The sequence below is a fragment of the Phocoena phocoena genome, chromosome 4 (genome assembly GCF_963924675.1).
Source record: "Phocoena phocoena chromosome 4, mPhoPho1.1, whole genome shotgun sequence".
Lineage (NCBI taxonomy): Eukaryota > Metazoa > Chordata > Mammalia > Artiodactyla > Phocoenidae > Phocoena > Phocoena phocoena.
The window spans coordinates 86,536,701-86,557,320 of record NC_089222.1 but is presented as its reverse complement, the minus strand read 5'-3'; the positions used below and the strand labels follow the sequence as shown (position 1 = coordinate 86,557,320).

The following is a 20,620-nucleotide window of genomic DNA, read 5'->3' as shown; positions in this document are numbered from 1 at the left end:
AAGTAACAGAAAGAAAATCCATACAATTGAACTGTGTGATAAATTCTGACAGAATATTTGATAGAAGGGATTGAAGTAGTTCCAGGAATAGCTTAGATTCTACTTTAGTCACTTGATTTATTTAACTAAACATTGTTTGAGTACTCCTCCATTTGGACAGATCTTTAAAACTGACAACATTAATGATGGACAAAAACAGACAGTAATGGGATATAGTTGTTTTAAAGCTTTCTGAAATTCTGGTCACCTGAAAGTGATAGTTGTGATGGGATTATCCTCTGTATCCTCAAGAAGACGGAAATCAAAGGGTTCATCTTTCTTTTCTGTGATATCACTGCTTTTGTCATATGGGGGAAACTCACAGTGATATAGAAAACCAGAATCATAGCCACCCTGGAAAAGAGATAAATAACATACAAGGTAGTACCTGAATATAAAAAACCTATGACCACATGAGGAGTTTTTGATTATTTCAAATTTTAACACATAAAATAGGTGTCTTAAAACATATACTTTTGTATGATTTCTATGGTTACAGATGGAGATGCTTTATAAACACTATTAATCATTATTTATATGCAACTATATAATTATAAAAATAAAACACCTTACAATGATTTGTTCCTACTTAAAAGACAATACAAGAGGGACTTCCCTGGTGGTCTAGTGGTTAAGAATCCTTCTCCTAATGCAGGGGACGCGGGTTCGATCCCTTGTTGGGGAACTAGGATCCACATGCCACGGGGCAACTAAGCCCGCGCACCTCAACTAGAGAGCCCATGCACCCACAACTACAGAGCCCATGCACTCTGGAGCCCACACGCTGCAACTACTGAGCTCGTGTGCTGCAAGGAAGAGCCCATGCACTACAATGAAAGATTCCACATGCTGCAACAAAGATCTGACACAGCCAAAATAAATAAATAAAAATAAATATTAAAAAAAAGACAATACACGAGAGATATCGTTTCTATCTATATACTGAATTCCATTTTATTTTAAGGATTATTCGGCATAAGCAGTATTTAACAATAGAGTTTTGCAGATCATGGTTTTCAGAGATTTCCAGTCCAGGAGATTTTTTTTCTCCCTAAGGCAACTGCCAGTTCTGAAAGTGGCAGCTGAGAGGTTAAGAAACTGAGCAGAGCAATCTGTAGTGTCATGGGCTTAGGGAAAGACAAAGAATTCCCAGAGTCCTCCAAGAAGAAGGAGCCATTGTAAACTCACCTTCCACTGGGCTTTCCACTGCAACCCTGGAGGACTATATCCCACACGTATGGATAAACCAGAAATAGACTGGCCCTCGTAGGAAGTAAAACCTAATTTCAAGTCATCTCAATCACTGACTGGATGAAACTGATCTAGGATTTTTAGTTGCTTTCCAGAACTAAAAATAAATTTCAGGAGACAACAGCAATATACAGAGACTCAAGCTGATGCTACAGTTTTTGACAGACAAGATCCAGCGTTCAATTATAAAAAAAAAAAAAAAGCTAGGTATACTAACAAAGAAAAATCTTGATTGAAAATCAAAAGAAAAAACAGACCAAAGAAACAAAAGTACAAGAAATAGTGATAGAGGTGTTTTCAAAATGGACTTCAAAATAACTCTGATTAATATATTTAAGGCCTTTGAAGGCAATACAGAAAGAAGTACTAGGGTCTATAAAAAAGTAGATAATGGAAAAAATAATTCTAGAACTGAAAAATAAAATGACAAATATTAGAATTCAATAGATTGGTTTAAAAGCAACTAGACACAGCTAAAACTAGAGTTATGAAGCTGGAACAGAATCAGAAAAAATAGAGTAAGGCAGGAGAGAGAAAATACAGATGTAAAATTTTTTAAAAAGGAGTGTAAGATCTACATGGGACATAATGATAATGATTAATATACACAAAATTAGAATCCCACAAGAAGAGACTAAAAAGATGGACCAGAAGCAGTACTGTGGTCGATAAATGTCTGAGAATTTTCTAAAAACTGAATACAAATGTATTGAAGTACAAGAAATGCAATGACCCACAAGGAAGATATGTGAAGAATTTACACCTTTTAACATTACACCATAAAACTCCCAGAAGAGAGCATAAGCAAAACATTCTCTGACATAAATCATACCAATGTTTTCTTAGGTCAGTCTCCCAAGGTGACAGAAATAAAAACAAAAATAAACAAATGGGACCTAATCAAACTTACAAGCTTTTGCACAGCAAAGGAAACCATAAAAAAAAAAAAAAGACAACCTATGGAATGGGAGAAAATATTTGCAAATGATGTGACAGACAAGGGCTTAATCTCCAAAATATACAAACAGCTCATACAACTCAACAACAAAAAAACAAACAACCCAATCAAAAAATGGGCAGAAGACCTAAATAGACATTTCTCCAAAGAAGACATACAGATGGCTAGCAGGCACATAAAAAGATGCTCAACATCACTAATCACTAGAGAAATGCAAATCAAAACTACAATGAGGTACCACCTCACACCTGTCAGAATGGCCATCATTAAAAGTCTACGAATAACAAATGCTAGAGAGGGTGTGGAGAAAGGGAACCCTCCTACACTGTTGGTGGAAATGTAAGTTGGGGCAGCCACTATGGAAAACAGTATGGAGGTTGCTCAGAAAACTAAAAATATAATTACCATATGATCCAGCAATCCTACTCCTGAGCATACACACAGACAATACTATAATTCAAAAGATACATGCACCCCTATGTTCATAGCAGCACTATTCGCAATAGCCCAAACATGGAAACAACCTAAATGTCCACTGACAGATGAATGGATAAAGAAGATGTGGTACATATACACAATGGAATACTACTCAGCCATAAAAAGAATGAAATAACGCCATTTACAGCAACATGGATGAAACTAGAGATTATCATACTAACTGAAGTCAAAAAAAGAAAGACAAATACCATATGATATCACTTATATGTGGAATCTAAAATATGGCACAAATGAACCTAGCTACAAAACAGAAACAGACTCACAGACATAGAGTTCAGACTTGTAGTTGCCAAGGGGGAGAAAGGTGGGAGAGGAAAGGACTGGGAGTGTGGGATTAGCAGATGTAAACTATTATATATAGGATGGATAAACAACAAGGTCCTACTGTATAGCACAGGGAACTATATTCAATATCCTGTGATAAACCATAATGGAAAAGAATATGAAAAAAAAAGCCTGCATGTATATAACTGAGTCACATTGCTGTACAGCAGAGACTGGCACAACACTGTAAATCAACTGTACTTCAATAAAAAAAATAAAGAAGTTACACCTTTTAACATAAAATCTTCAAAGCAACAAGAGAAAAAAAGATGCATAGGTAACAAAAAATAACAATAGAAAGATGTACATAGGGCTTCCCTGGTAGCGCAGTGGTTAAGAATCCGCCTGCCAATTCAGGGGACACAGGTTTGATCCCTGGTCCGGGAAGATCCCACATGCCGTGGAGCAACAGAGCAACTAAGCTCGTGCACCACAACTACTGAGCCTGTGCTCTAGAGCCCACAAGCCACAACTACTGAGCCTGCATGCCACAACTACTGAAGCCCGCGCACCTAGAGGATATGCTCTGAAACAGAGAAGCTACCACAATGAGAAGCCTGCGCGCCGCAATGAAGAGTAGCCCCCGCACAGCTACAAAAACCCAATGTAGCGAAAAATAAATTAAAAAAAAAAGATATAGATGGCAGAATGGAAGACAAAAGATGATAAGATATCAAAGTTTTAAAAAGAAAATATACAGAAGAACTAAAAGTTTTAAAGGCAAAATAGGCACAAGGCAAAAAAAAAAACCCAAACTTATATATACATATATGTGTGTGTGTGTGTGTGTGTGTGTATGTATATATATATATATATATATATATATATATATATATAATGTGACAATGGGGTGAGGGGGAGGATACACAACACTAAAGTGCCCTAAGACCTTTTTTCTCTAGAGCTAGTAAAAGAATAAATTTGTATCAAATTATATTAAATTAAGGATATATACTATGACCTTTAGCATCACCACTAAAAACAAAATAGTAAAAAAAAAAAAAGTATAACTAATAACCTAATAGAGGAGGAAAATTGGGGGAAAAACTACCTAATCATCTGATAGAAGGTGAAAAACCAAACGTAGAATTGGTGTGATAAACAGAAATAATAAGATGGTAGATTTAATCTAAAATATATTAGCCATTACATTAAATATAAAAGGACACAGTGTTCTATTAAAATAAAGATTTTACTACAGGATTAAAAAGATAAAGCCTAGCCATGTGCTGCTTACAAAAGACATACTTTGAAATAAGAATATCAAAGGTAAAGGAAAGAAAAGAATCATTAACAACTCTCAGAGTTTTGGCTTAGTAACTGGATGGATGGTTGTCCCATTTACTGAGATGGAGATGGAGCAGGTTTGCACAGGGCAAGTGTGATTTAAAAGTTATATTTTGGGGATTTCCCTGGTGGTACAGTGGGTAAGACTCTGTGCTCCCAATTCAGGGGGCCCAGGTTCGATCCCTGGTTGGGGAACTAGATCCTGCATGCATGCCGCAACTAAGAAGTCCACATACTGCAACTAAGAGGTCCGCACACCACTACTAAGAAGTCCACATGCCGCAACTAAAGATCCCACGTGATGCAACTAAAGATCCCACATGCCGCAACTAAAGATTCCATGTGCCGTGACTAAAACCCAGAGCAGCCAAAATAAAAATAAATATTAAAAACAAAAGTTATATTTTGGACATGTCCATTTTGAGGTGCCAAGTAGTGATGTCAAGTGGGACATACAAGCCCGAATATGAGAGGAGAGGTCAAGACTAGAGACAAAAGTGAAATTTATTGGCATATACTTGATATTTAAAATCTTGGGACCAGATAAAATCATCTAGCAAGAAAGAGGGCACCCAAGACCACATCCTAGAGTACTTCAAAGTTCAAAGCTAGTTCAACATATAAGAAGCCAGCAAAAGAGTCTAAAAAGGAGTGGGCAGCAGATGGTGGTGTCATGGAAGCCAAAAAAGAAAATGCTTTAAGAAGAATGGAGGGTTAACTTTATCAAACGTTTCTGAGAGGTCAAATGGACAGAGAAGTGACCACTGAGCTCGGCAGTAGGAAAATCTTTGATGACTTGAAGTGGTGGAGCTAGAAACCTGACTGGAATGTGTTAAAAACCAAATAGGATGTGAAGAAATGAAGCCAGTGACTACAGACGATTCTTTCAAGTTTTCCTATAAAGGAGAAGTGGATGAGAAGAAAAGAGATGTGAAAGAAAAAAATCAAGTACTAGGAGCATGTTTATGTGCTGACGATAAGAAATGAGTAAACAGAGAGAGGTTGAAGATACAGGAGACCAGCCAGTTTATTTCAGGAGTAAAATCTTTGAGAAAGTGAGAGGGGATAGGATCAAGAGGCCATTTGGAATAGTGTCCTTGGAAAGTTGCAGGGGACCATTCACCAATTGTTAACAGTAGCAGACAAACTTGTATGGATCTCCATAGAACATTAGATCTCATTAAGACAAGATAAGGAAATTCCATCTGATCGTTTTTATTTCATTTTCTCAGTGAAATGTGAGATGGGAATTCCTTGGCAGTCCAGTGGTTAGGACTCTGTGCTTTCACTGCCGGGGCCTGGGTTCAATCCCTGGTCAGGGAACTAAGATCCTGTAAGCCGCTCAGCGGGGAAAAGAAAAAAAAGGAAAAAAGGAAAAGGAAAAAGAAAAGAAATGTGAGATAAGGTTATCATTAGAAGTTGAGGGAAGGTACAAAATGATTGATGGGAGAAGAATTAAAGTGATAATTTGGAAAGTGGGAAAGTGAACATGGCTGGGCAGTAGAACCAGCCTGCACTGTGAGTACTGATTTGAGAACTGTGGTCCTGCCTTCAAAATGAGACTGGTTTTCTGCAGCATCTGCTTGGATGCAGGCACAGAGTTGGCAAATAGTGAGTCAAGCAGGGTTAGTGTCACTTCTTCTGAACTATGCCTTGACCTTGTATGCTGGTGTAGTTTAATGGTTAAGAGTGTGGACTCTAGACCCAGACTGCCTGAGTCCAGATCCTGGTTCCACCCCTCATTAATTATACAACCTCAGATAAGTTACCTAACCTCTCCCCTCCTTGGTTTCTTTTTATGTAAAATGCAAATTATGAAGAGCGCTTATTTTATAGGGTGGTCACTTAGAATGGTGACTGGTATATAATAAGCAGGTTTCCAGATTTAGCAAATAAAAATACAGAATGAATGTTAACTAAACTTATTGTGGTAATCATTTCATGATACATGCAAGTCAAATCATTAAATTATACAATGCTGCCTGTCAATTATATCTCAGTAAAACCAGGAAAAAAGTTTTTAAATGCAGGATGCACAGTTAATTTGAATTTCAGATAAACAACAAATATGTTTTTAGTATAAGTATGTCCCATGTAATACTTATCTGGCACCCCTAAAGGTAAGCATTAAATATGTTTGTCAGGGCTTCCCTGGTGGCACAGTGGTTGAGAGTCCGCCTGCCAATGCAGGGGACACGGGTTCGTGCCCCAGTCCAGGAAGATCCCATATGCTACGGAGTGGCGGGGGCCGTAAGCCATGGCCGCTGAGCCTGTGCGTCCGGAGCCTGTGCTCCACAACGGGAGAGGCCACAACAGTGAGAGGCCCGCGTACCGCAAAAAAAAAAAAAAGTTTGTCAAATAATTAATAATTCTTGCATATGTTTCAAGAACACTAGAACTCTATTTTATTACTGCACAGTTGTTTCTGTGCTTCTCTCCCTCATGATATGAGGGAACTTTCAGAAGGCAGGATCATGTCTTAATTATTCCTTTACCCCATGAACCCCACACAACAGTAGCCATCGATAATTGTTTCATAAAGCACAGAAGATAAAAGGTCAAGGCACTAATACATGGAATCCTAAGGTGCCTCCATCACTACTTTCTATCCTTCTTGCTGCTTGTCTCCTTAGAAGTTGCCATCAAAGATATATTTCTAAGAAATGTTGAAGAGGAGTGGAGTTAACTCTCATCACTCCTTATAGCAACAGTACTCAGCTAGGCAGTCTCCTGGCCTGGCCAAAGATCTGATACCACTTATGAATTAGAGATAATAATTGACATAAAAGTATATGTGAAAGACTACTTTTTTGGTGAATGGAATTGAAATTTGTGACAAATTCATAATGAAGGAAATCTTGTTTGCAGTAGATAAATAAAATATTTTATAAGGGTAGAAAATATATAGGGGATGTAATTGTCACATTATTGTAACATTTGCAGGTACTTGTCTCGCATTTTTCTCTTCTTCCTTATTAGCCAAGTCCCAATTTCACTCAGGGTGGCAATGTGACCATCTAAAAACAGTCAGCTTCCCACACTTCCATGCAGCCACACAGCATAGTTGTAGATAATGAAAGGTAAGCAAAAGTCTAGTGGACTGTGCTGCAATCATATTCAAAATTTTAAAATGATAAACACAGCTAGAAAACCCCTTAGCCCTTTGCCCTTCTACCTTTAATTCTCCTCCCCTTTGACCTTCTGAAATGTGTGATTGTCATAGATAACAGATACAATAAGTAGACATATAAAACATATAAAGATGATATAAAAACAAATACATTCATTCACCAAAATTCACACCTTCGGTAGTAGTTAATAGCTGAAGTCTTACCATAGAGTAAGGAAGTAAGAAAGTGATGGAAAATAATACCTATAATTAGATTAGGGTTGAGATAAAAATTTATTACATTATTACTTACCAAAGAAACCCAGAACTTCCCTGGCCCAGAGTAAAATCCACAGAGGATGTGACAGGGGGTTAAAGGAATAAAGATTTCGGGTAATGGTTCCTCCTCCTCCTCCTCTTCCCCCTGGAGTTCCTTTTCTCCATCTTCTCCCATCTCTGCTTCTAGGCTTTTCCTCCTTTCGTCCTTTTCCTTCTCCTTCAACTCTTTTTGTTTCTTTCTCTTAGCAATTTCTATTAATCTCTTGTGCAAACGAGATATTGAGATTAAAAAAACTGTAATTCATTCATTCATTCACACTATTATTAAAGAAAGTAGGAGGAAGACAGAGTCCTAGAAAAATTCACAGCTCTAATGTAACAAATAATGTCATTTAAAGATTATTATCAAGTTGGGAATATATTTTTATTGTTAAAATTTTCAAATCATTGGAATGACTTTCTTCATAACTCCTATTGATCCTGGTTTTACAGAAATTATTTTGCCTTTTTTTTCCTAATAGAGAAGTTAAATATAGCTTCTCTCAGAGCCTATCACTGTCAATCCATGAATTTGGTGGATTGAAATAGTCCATGGGGGAAGCTGTCTCTATCTTTAGCGGTACAGTGATTTAGGCCCTCAGCCTCTATCAACTGGCTATTGCAAAAGCCCCCTAGCACTGGCATCCCTACCTCCCATCTTTTACCTCTTTATTCCATTTACCTCTTAGAATTAACTTCCAAATTTATATGATCTCATCACATCAATGCCTCCTCAAAAATTCAAAATGGATTCCAATGGCCCAAAAATTAAATTAAAACATCTTGGCTAACATTTAAGGGGTTCCATGTGGTGGTCACAGACTCCTGTCACACCCCTCCACAAATTGCATCCCTCTGCTTCATGGTCCATTCTTCATTTCTCGAAAACACCAAAACTCTTGCAACTCTGCCTTCCCTCAGGATGTTCTCCCAGCTTTTATTGCCTTCCTCCTCATTTTCAACCTGTCAAAATCCTTCCCATTCTTGAAATACTAAATATCACCTCCATGAAGTCATCCTTGACCTCCTCTCACCCCTCTATCAGAATCATATATTCTTTCCTCTGCGTGCCCCTAAAATTCTTTTCTTTGCACTGTGATTTCAATATCTACTCATTACCACCTTCTAATACAATAAGCTGCTCTCTACCAAATAAGCTCCTTAAAGTAAAAGTCTATGTCTTCTTCTTCTTCTTCGTATTTTCCCAGCACTTAACACAGGATATTTTATATTCTAAGAAAGAAAAAAAATTAGAAGACAATGCTTCAAGGGTATTTCATACCAGAATCTTAGATTTGATACTTGAGAAATGGAAACATTTTATACACATGTCTTTGATTTCATAGGAAACTACATCATGGTCCTCCTCCTCCTCCTCCTTTATAGTTGGAAATGGAGCTTCAAGAACATAGCCATTCTCACAAATAATCAGTAAAGTATTTTCAGGCTAAAAACAAAATTAAAACATATCATTTACATTTAGGCAAATTTTTAGAAGCACAGTTCATAAAGATTTTAAACCAGGGAAACTATAATTGCTATGTATATTAGCCATTTTTAAAAGATACTTATTACCAGTAATAACCACAGTGAGGAACTTAGTCAATCTTATTAATCACTATACACAATTATTAGTACAATTATATCATTAATTAATAAGTGTTAAAATTAGATTTAGATTCATTCCCCTTATAGATGCCATATTTTCTGAGCCAAAAATTGGTTGCGAAATGTTAGCCCAAACGGCAGAATATTAAAATTAGGACAGCCAAGGAAAATCTGCAGTATGTGAATGGCATATACAACCTCAGCCTCCTTTGATTGATCATCCTCTCTCTGCCTGAGTTCATTTAATGTGGATGTCCCCAAGATTTTTGTTCACTTCCCTCTTCTTTTTTCTCTCCATAAACATGCCCTGGGAAATCTTATAGCCAATCAAGGCTTCATTACCACTCACAAGCAATTAGACTCCAGATTAATCTCTCTAGTCCAGTCCAAAATCATGTATTTAACCATGTGTGGGAAATCCCCACCTTGATAAGTCTACAGAAACGTTATTCAAAATGTTTATTCGAAATGTTTATTCATTCAGTTATTCTATTCTATACTTATTATACACCTACTATGTGTTCAGAATTTTGTAGAGGGCTAGAGGCAAAATTATAATAAGAAAAATAGGGATTGTCTCTGCCATTATGAAGCTTACCTCCAATGGGAGAGCCTGTCATTTAACAAATCATATAAATAAATGTAAATTATAACTGCAACAAGTGTTGCAGAGGTACCACAAGAGTAAGGAGGTTGTACAAGGCTTCCTGAGAAGGTGGTACCTAAGTCTCAAGGTGAAGGATGAGTAGAAGATATTTTTATAATGACTTAGGGGAGGGTTTGAGGGAGCATGCTATGTAAAGGACATACCATGTGCAAATATCCTGTGGCACATTTGGGCTTTTAAGAAAGTTGTGGCCTTGGTGGTTATCACCTAGGTGAAGAGAACAGAGTGCGAAGAGAGACTGGGACAGAGCCTTGGGGAAACAACACTCAATGGCTGAGTAAGGGAGATTGAGAAGGAGTGACAAGATGTAAGAGAAGGAACAAGGAGAGCATAATGTCCCCCAAATCAAACAAAGATGGTATTTCAAAGAGGAAGTGAGGGTCAACAAGGTCAATTGAGGCTAAGAGGGCAAGAAGATAAGAACTAAAACTGTTAAATGGATACCACCGGTATCTTTAGAAGAGCTGATCTGGTGGAATTATGAGACACAAGAAACTCGTAAGAATGTGTAAAGGAAGGAGTAGGTGTAAGGAAATGCAGTTCGTGGGAATAAACAATCCCCTTAAGAAAACTGGGAGGAGAAACATGGAGCAGTGACTGGAGGAGAACATGAAGTCAAGGAATTTATTTTTTATACCTGAGAGTCTTGAATATATTTAAATACTGATGGAAATAATCCATTTAACAAGTAAGGTTAAATTTATATGACAGAAAAGAGAAAATAAATGTGTGAAATGTTGAAAAAAGTGGGAGTAGAATCCAAAGGTCACAAGGGAGAATTGGCCTCAAGTAGGAAGGCACACAGCACCCCTATTGTAAAAAAAAAAAGGGAAGAGGAGCAGGTACATGAAGAGGTAACAGGATTTTACGTTTGGTAGTGGGAAGGCAAAGGAGTTCCTGGCAGAGGGCTCCTACTCTATGAAATAAATGATGCTGAGAATGAGAGTGAGCCAGCTAGTGGGAGGCTTGAAGCTTTGAGAAGAGGAGGAATTTTTAAGTGTTCATTGTGGGTGAAAGAGAATTGATAAGAACAATGTCATAGGATTGCTAAGCCATACCATGAATTGTGTTGAGGCCATTTGAGTCACTAAATTTTGGAGAAGCTAATCTTCTCTGATGTATGACTATCTCCAGCTGCCCTTGGTAATCACTGTAGGCAAATACAAATCAGTTGGGGGCATTCAGGGATGGATTTTTGCCAGAAGTGTATGAAAAAAAGAGAAGGGAGCTCAAGGCATTGGAAGAGTGCTATTGAACCCTACTGAAAAGAATCATGACATTTAAGCCGGATGTAGAGGGAACTTAAGACAAGAGTGGACTAATGAGTGAGGGAAAGCAAATGGTGAATGAACAAGGGGTGCCTGTGACTTCAGAGAACAAGTAGAGCAGAAGTAGCTAAGTTAACAGGCTGGATAGAAGAGAGGTTGAGGTTAGAATGTGAGATATCTGAATAGTAGACTTTTAAAGTTGAGTTCTTACAAGACGTTGTAGTCTGAATCATGTCCCCCCAAATTCTTATGCAGAAGTCCTAATCCCCAGTACCTCAGAATGTGACTGTATTTGGAGATGGGGCCTTTAAGCAGGTAATTATGTTACAATACAGTTGTTAGGGTGGGTCCTAATCCAATAGGACTGGTGTCCTTATAAGAAGAGGAGATTAGGACACAGAGGGACAATCATGTGAGGACACAGTGAGAAGGTGGCCATCTGCAAGGCAAGGAGAGATATCTCAGAAGGAATCAAACCTGTCAGCACCTTGATCTTAAACTTCTAGCCTAAAGAACTGTGAGAAAAAAATTCCTGTTCTTTAAGCCACCCAGACTGTGGTATTTTGTTATGGAGGCCCTAGTAAACTAATAAACTGTGATAATAGTGCCCAGTGGGTGGCTGTGAACGTGTGTGGATAAACTGTAAAGGTCATGGGAAATGAAGAGGTCAAGAAGCTCAGAGGCTGATGTGATTTGATTGACTAGGCACATGGTGTTAATATCATTCAGTATAATTGTTCACACTTTGGATAAAGAGAAAGATAACCATATTCTCAAAATTTTAATAAAGAGGCAGGCTTGACCAGGTGGTCAGATGATAACAGCAACATAGAAAGATAGAAGGTGATATAGCCAAGTTACAAGAGCCTCAGAGGAGCTGTGTTTGTATTTTATGAGTCAAGTCATAAAAGTAGTAAATATTGTCACAAATGAAATAAAAGTTAACTATTATACTTCTCTCCCTGACCCCAAACATATATAATGAATGCTAAAAAGTTGATGTGTCCTTTCACACTTTTCTCCTCAGAATAGAATTTTTTCGAGTACAGAAAAGGGTATTCATTTATTCATTCAGTGAAGATATGGTCAATCCATATCCATGAAGATAAAATAACCAGACACATTAGAAATAAGACATCAAAAGTGAGAGTCAACAAAATACCAAAAAAATCCATAAAGACTTCAGATGTTGAAATTATCAGACTCAGTCCAAAAAACAATTATGCTTACTATATGTAAAGGAATATAGAAGTATCCACAGGAAGCAAAAAAATATAAAACTAACAAAACAAATATGACAAACAACCAAATAAAACTTCAAGAACTAAAAAATACAGAAGTTGAAAATAAGCTCACAAAGGATGGCTTTAACATCAGATAACTGAAGAGATTACTGGTCAGTAGAAAATATGAGAAGAAATCTGTAAAATACAGCCTGGAGAGATTTTTTTAAGCTAGAAAATATGGAAGATCTGTCATTTATACGACAGAAAAAAACAGTGTGAAATTTTGGAAAAAGTAGGAGTAGAGACAGAGAAAGTTAAACAAAATGAGAGGACAGAGGAATTTGTTACAAACAAAAGAACAAGGGAAAAAAACCTTAAAAAAAAAAAAAAAGAAACAGAAACAATTTACCAGATGAAGAGCTCAAAGCATTAGTAATACATATGTTAACTGAATTTGAAAAAAGAATAGATGAACACGTGAGAATTTTAACAAAAACTAGAAAAATATTAAAAATAATCAGAGCTGAAGAATACAGTAACAAATGAAAAACACACTAGAAGGAATTAGAGCAAACTAAGTGATACAGAAGAAAGCATAAGTGATCTTGAAGGTAGAATAATGGAAATCACCCAATCAGAATAGCAAAAAGAAAAAAAAAATTTAAATGAGGATAGTTTAAGGGACCTCTGGGACACCATCAAGCATACTAACATTCCCATTATAGAGATCCGAGAAGGAGAAGAGAGAGAGAGAAAGGGGTTGATAATCTATTTGATGAAATTAGGGCTGAAAACTTCCCAAACCTGCAGAAGGAAATCGATATCCAGGTACAGGAAGCACAGAGATTCCCAAACAGGATAAACCACAAGTGAAGAAACTAAAAGAACACAGAAGAACTACAAAAACAGCCAGAAAACAAGTAACAAAATAGCAATAAATACATGCCTATAAATAACTACTTTAAATGTCAATGGACCAAATACTTCAACAAAGAATTATGGGTGGCTCATTGGGTCTTTTAAAAAAAGACAAGCCATATGCTGCTTACAAAAGACTCACTTCAAAGCTAAAGACACACACAGACTGAAAATGAGGAGATGGAAAAATATATTTCATGCAAATGGAAATCACAAGAAAGCTGAGGTAGCAATACTCATATAGGACAAAGCAGACCTTAAAACAAATTTTACACAGAAGACAAAGAAGGGCATTATGCAGTGATTAAGGGATCAATACAGGAAGAGAATATAACATTCATTAACATATATGCATCTGGGACTTCCCTGGTGGTCGAGCAGCTTAGGCTCTGCACTCCCAATGTAGGGGACCCAGGTTCAATCCCTGGTCAGAGAACCAGATCCCACATGCCACAGTGAAGTTCCTGCAGGCCACAACTAAAGATCCTGTATGCTGCAACTAAGACCCAGTACAGCCAAATAAATAAATAAATATTTTTTAAATGTTTCTAAAAAACATATGCACCTAATATAGGAGCACCTAAACATATAAGGCAAATATTAACAGACATGAAGGAAAAAATTGACAATAATACAATAATAGTAGGGGAACTTTAACACCCCACTAACGTCAATGGACAGATAATCCAGACAGAAAATCAGTAAGGAAGTGGTGGTTTTAATGACACATTAGACCAGTTGGACTTAATAAATATAGAACATTCCATCCCCAAACTGCAGAATACATATTATTCTCAAGTGCACATGGCCCTTTCTCTAGGACAGAACACATGCTAGGCCACAAAACAAGTCTCAACAAATTTAATAGAATAGAAACAATATCAAGTATTTTTTCCAACAACATGGTATGAAATTAGAAATCAATTACACAAAGAAAATTGGCAAAAACACAAATATGTGGGGTCTAAACAACATGCTACTGAAAAACCAAAGGGCCAATGAATAAATCAAAGAGGAAATCAGCAAATATCATGAGACAAATGGAAATAAAAACACAACTTTCCAAAAGCTATGGACACAGCAAAAGCAGTTCTAAGATGAAGTTTATAGTGATGCACGCTATTTCAAGAAACAAGAAAAATATCAAGTAACCTAACCAACCACCTAAAGGAATTACAAAAAGAAAACAAAGCCAAAAGAAATCAGCAGAAAAAAGGAAATAAAGATCAGAGAGGAAACAGAGACCCAAAAAAAACAGAAAACAGCAATGAGATCAAGAGCTGTTTTGTTTCTTTTTTAACAAAACATGAACCAAATTGATTCTCTTTTAGCCAGGATCATTTAGAAGAAAAGAGAGAGGACCCAAGTAAACAAAATAAGAAATGAGAGAGGAGAAATTACAACTGACATCACAGAGAAACAAAAAAATCACAATACTGTGAAAGGTTATATGTCAACAAATTGGATGACCTAGAAGACATGGATAAGTTTCTAGAAACATACAATCTACATAGACTGAATCAGAAAGAAATAGACAATGTGAACAGACCAATCACTAGTAGTGAAATTGAATTAGTAATCAAACAACTCCCAGCAAACAAGTCCATGACTTCACAGGAGAATTCTACCAAACATATAAAAAGATCTAATACCTATCCTTCTAAAACTGTTCCAAAAAATTGAACACTTCCAAATTCATTCTATGAGGCCACCATTACCCTGATACCAAAACAAAATACACTACAAAAAAGAAAAAATTACAGGTCAATAGCAAAAATCCTCAACAAAATATTAGAAAACAAAATTCAGCAATATGTAGAAAAGATCATATATAAAAAGGATCATACAGCATAATCAAGTGGGATTTATTCCAGAGATGCAAGGATGGTACAATATCCACAAAACTCAATATGATACAGCACATTAACAAAATGAATGGTAAAAATCATATTATCTCCACCAGGAAGCCTACACAACCCACTGAACCAACTTTAGCCACTGGGGACAGACAACAAAAGAAAAGGGAACTATGAACCTGCAGCCTGCAAAAAGGAGACCCCAAACACAGTAAGATAAGCAAAATGAGAAGACAGAAAAACACACAGCAGATGAAGGAGCAAGATAAAAACCCACCAGACTTAACAAATGAAGAGGAAATAGGCAGTCTACCTGAAAAAGAATTCAGTATAATGATAGTAAAGATGATCCAAAATCTCGGAAATAGAATAGACAAAATGCAAGAAACATTTAGCAAGGACCTAGAAGAACTAAAGATGAAACAAGCAAGAGATGAAAAACACAATAAATGAAATTAAAAATACCCTAGATGGGATCAATAGCAGAATAACTGAGGGAGAGGAACGGATAAGTGACCTAGAAGATAAAATAGTGGAAATAACTACTGCAGAGCAGAATAAAGAATGAAAAGAACTGAGGACAGTCTCAGAGACCTCTGGGACAACATCAAACGCACCAACATTCAACTTATAGGGGATGCAGAAGAAGAAGAGAAAAAGAAAGGGACTGAGAAAATATTTGAAGAGATTATACTTGAAAACTTCCCTAATATGGGAAAGGAAGTAGTTAAGTCCAGGAAGCACAGAGAGTCCCATACAGGATAAACCCAAGGAGAAATATGCCAAGACACATATTAATCAAACTGTCAAAAATTAAATACAAAGAAAACATATTAAAAGCAGCAAGTGAAAAACAACAAATAACACACAAGGGAATCCCCATAAGGTTAACAGCTGATCTTTCAGCAGAAACTCTGCAAGCCAGAAGGGACTGGCAGGACATATTTAAAGTGATGAAGGAGAAAAACCTGCAACCAAGATTACTCTACCCAGCAAGGATCTCATTCAGATTTCATGGAGAAATTAAAACCTTTACAGACAAGCAAAAGCTGAGAGAGTTCAGCACCACCAAACCAGCTTTACAACAAATGCTAAAGGAAGTTCTTTAGGCACAAAAACACAAGAGAAGGAAAAGACCTACAATAATGATCCCCAAAAAATTAAGAAAATGGGAATAGAAACATACATATCGATAATTACCTTAAACGTAAATAGACTAAATGCTCCCACCAGAAGACATAGATTGGCTGAATGGATACAAAAACAAGACCCATATATATGCTGTCTACAAGAGACCCACTTCAGACCTAGAGACACATACAGACTGAAAGTAAGGGGATGGAAAAAGATATTCCATGCAAATGGAAACAAAAAGAAAGCTGGAGCAGCAATTCTCATATCAAACAAAATACACTTTAAAATAAACACTATTAGAAGAGAACAAAGAAGGACACTACATAATGATCAAGGGATCGATCCAAGAAAAAGATATAACAATTGTAAATATTTATGCACCCAACATAGGAGCACCTCAATACATAAGGCAAATACTAACAGCCACAAAAGGGGAAATCGACAGTAACACATTCATAGTAGGGGACTTTAACACCCTACTTGCACCAATGGACAGATCATCCAAAATGAAAATAAATAAGGAAACACAAGCTTTAAATGATACATTAAACAAGATGGACTTAATTGATATTTATAGGACATTCCATCCAAAAACAACAGAATACACATTTTTCTCAAGTGCTCATGGAACATTCTCCAGGATAGATCATATCTTGGGTCACAAATCAAGCCTTGGTAAATTTAAGAAAACTGAAATTGTACCAAGTATCTTTTCTGACCACAATGCTATGAGACTAGATATCAATTACAGGAAAAGATCTGTAAAAAATACAAACACATGGAGGCGAAACAATACACTACTTAATAACGAAGTGATCACTGAAGAAATCAATGAAGAAATCAAAAAATACCTAGAAACGAATAACAATGGAGACACGACGACCCAAAACCTATGGGATGCAGCAAAAGCAGTCCTAAGAGGGAAGTTTATAGCAATACAATCCCACCTTAAGAAACAACCTAACCTTGCACCTAAAGCAATTAGAAAAAGAAGAACAAAAAAACCCCGAAGTTAGCAGAAGGGAAGAACTCATAAAGATCAGATCAGAATAAAATGAAAAAGAAATGAAGGAAATGATAGCCAAGATCAACGAAACTAAAAGCTGGTTCTTTGAGAAGATAAACAAAATTGATAAACCATTAGCCAGACTCAACAAGAAAAAAAGGGAGAAGACTCAAATCAATATAAATAGAAATGAAAAAGGAGAAGTAACAACAGACACTGCAGAAATACAAAAGATCATGAGAGATTATTACAGGCAACTCTATGCCAATAAAATGGACAACCTGGAAGAAATGGACAAATTCTTAGAAATGCACAACCTGCTGAGACTAAATCAGGAAGAAATAGAAAATATGAACAGACCAATCACAAGCACTGAAATTGAAACTGGGATTTACAATCTTCCAACAAACAAAAGCCCAGGACCAGATGGCTTCACAGCCGAATTCTATCAAACATTTACAGAAGAGCTAACACCTATCCTTCTCAAACTCTTCCAAAATATAGCAGAGGGAGGAACACTCCCAAACTCATTCTACCAGGCCACCATCACCCTGATACCAAAGCCAGACAAGGATGTCACAAAGAAAGAAAACTACAGACCAATATCACTGATGAACAGAGATGCAAAAACCCTCAACAAATTACTAGCAAACAGAATCCAACAGCACATTAAAAGGATCATACACCATGATCAAGTGGGGTTTATTCCAGGAATGCAAGGACTCTTCAATATATGCAAATCTATCAGTGTGATAAACCATATTAACAAATTGAAGGAGAAAAACCATATGATCATCTCAATAGAGGCAGAGAAAGCTTTTGACAAAATTCAACACCCATTTATGATAAAAACCCTGCTGAAAGTAGGCATAATAAAGGCCGTATGTGACAAACCCACAGCCAACATCATCCTCAATGGTGAAAAACTGAAAGCATTTCCACTAAGATCAGGAACAAGACAAGGTTGCCCACTCTCACCACTCTCATTCAACATAGTTTTGGAAGTTTTAGCCACAGCAATCAGAGAAGAAAAGGAAATAAAAGGAATCCAAATCGGAAAAGAAGAAGTAAAGCTGTCACTGTTTGCAGATGACATGATACTATACATAGAGAATCCTAAAGATGCTACCAGAAAACTACTAGAGCTAATCAATGAATTTGGTAAAGTAGCAGGATACAAAATTAATGCACAGAAGTCTCTGGCATTCCTATACACTAATGATGAAAAATCTGAAAGTGAAATCAAGAAAACACTCCCATTTACCACTGCAACAAAAAGAATAAAATAGGAATAAACCTACCTAAGGAGAAAAAAGACCTGTATGCAGAAAATTATAAGACACTGATGAAAGAAATTAAAGATGATACAAATAGATGGAGACATATACCATGTTCTTGGATAGGAAGAATCAACACTGTGAAAAAGACTCTACTACCCAAAGCAATCTACAGATTCAATGCAATCCCTATCAAACTACCACTGGCATTTTCCACGGAACCAGAACAAAACATTTCACAATTTGTATGGAAACACAAAAGACCCTGAATAGCCAAAGCAATCTTGAGAACGAAATATGGAGCTGGAGGAATCAGGCTCCGTGACTTCAGACTATACTACAAAGCTACAGTAATCAAGACAGTATGGTACTGGCACAAAAACAGAAAGATAGATCAATGGAACAGGATAGAAAGCCCAGAGATAAACACACGCACATATGGTCACCTTATCTTTGATAAAGGAGGCAGGAATGTACAGTGGAGAAAGGACAGCCTCTTCAATAAGTGGTACTGGGAAAACTTGACAGGTACATGTAAAAGTATGAGATTAGATCGCTCCCTAACACCATACACAAAAATAAGCTCAAAATGGATTAAAGACCTAAATGTAAGGCCAGAAACTATCAAACTCTTAGAGGAAAACATAGGCAGAACACTCTATGACATAAATCACAGCAAGATTCTTTTTGACTCACCTCCTAGAGAAATGGAAATAAAAACATAAATAAGCAAATGGGACCTAATGAAACTTCAAAGCTTTTGCACAGCAAAGAAAACCATAAACAAGACCAAAAGACAACCCTCAGAATGGGAGAAAATATTTGCAAATGAAGTAACTGACAAAGGATTAATCTCCAAAATTTATAAGCAGCTCATGCAGCTCAATAACAAAAAAACAAAGTACCCAATCCAAAAATGGGCAGAAGACCTAAATAGACATTTCTCCAAAGAAGATATACAGACTTCCAAGAAACACATGAAAGAATGCTCAACATCATTAATCATTAGAGAAATGCAAATCAAAACTACAATGAGATATCATCTCACACCAGTCAGAATGGCCATCATCAAAAAATCTAGAAACAATAAATGCTGGAGAGGGTGTGGAGAAAAGGGAACACTCGGGCTTCCCTGGTGGCGCAGTGGTTGAGAGTCCTCCTGTCGATACAGGGGACACAGGTTCGTGCCCCAGTCCAGGAAGATCCCACATGCCGCGGAGTGGTTGGGCCCGTGAGGCATGGCCGCTGAGCCCGCGTGTCCGGAGCCTGTGCTCCACAACGGGAGAGGCCACAACAATGAGAGGCACACGTACTGCAAAAAAAAAAAAAAAAAAAGGGAGCACTCTTGCACTGCTGGTGGGAATGTGAATTAGTACAGCCACTATTGAGAAGTATGGATGTTCCTTAAAAAACTACAAATAGAACTACCATAAGACCCAGCAATCCCACTACTGGGCATATACCCTGAAAAAACCATAATTCAAAAAGAGTCATGTATGAAAATATTCATTGCATCTCTATTTACAATAGCCCGGAGATGGAATCAACCTAAGTGTCCATCATCAGATGAATGGATAAAGAAGATGTGGCACATATATACAATGGAATATTACTCAGCCATAAAAAGAAACGAAATTGAGCTATTTGTAATGAAGTGGATGGACCTAGAGTCTGTTATACAGAGTGAAGTAAGTCAGAAAGAGAAAGACAAATACCGTATGCTAACACATATATATGGAATTTAAGGGAAAAAAATGTCATGAAGAACCTAGGGGTAAGACAGGAATAAAGACACAGACCTACTAGAGAACGGACTTGAGGATATGGGGAGGGGGAAGGGTAAGCTGTGACAAAGCGAGAGAGCGGCATGGACATA

At 36.9% G+C, this 20,620-nt stretch overlaps 1 protein-coding gene across 1 annotated transcript in view; it reads right to left on the bottom strand.

Moving 5' to 3' along the window:
• CFAP44 (cilia and flagella associated protein 44) overlaps positions 1–20,620 on the bottom strand; it is a 144,802-nt gene that overhangs the window by 64,273 nt on the left and 59,909 nt on the right. The window contains exons 15-17 of the mRNA XM_065875861.1: positions 9,067–9,231; positions 7,780–8,007; positions 248–393 (exon numbers count right to left, since the gene is read on the bottom strand). Of these exons, the coding sequence (XP_065731933.1) occupies positions 248–393; positions 7,780–8,007; positions 9,067–9,231 (539 nt within the window). The remainder of the gene's footprint in view (positions 1–247; positions 394–7,779; positions 8,008–9,066; positions 9,232–20,620) is intronic.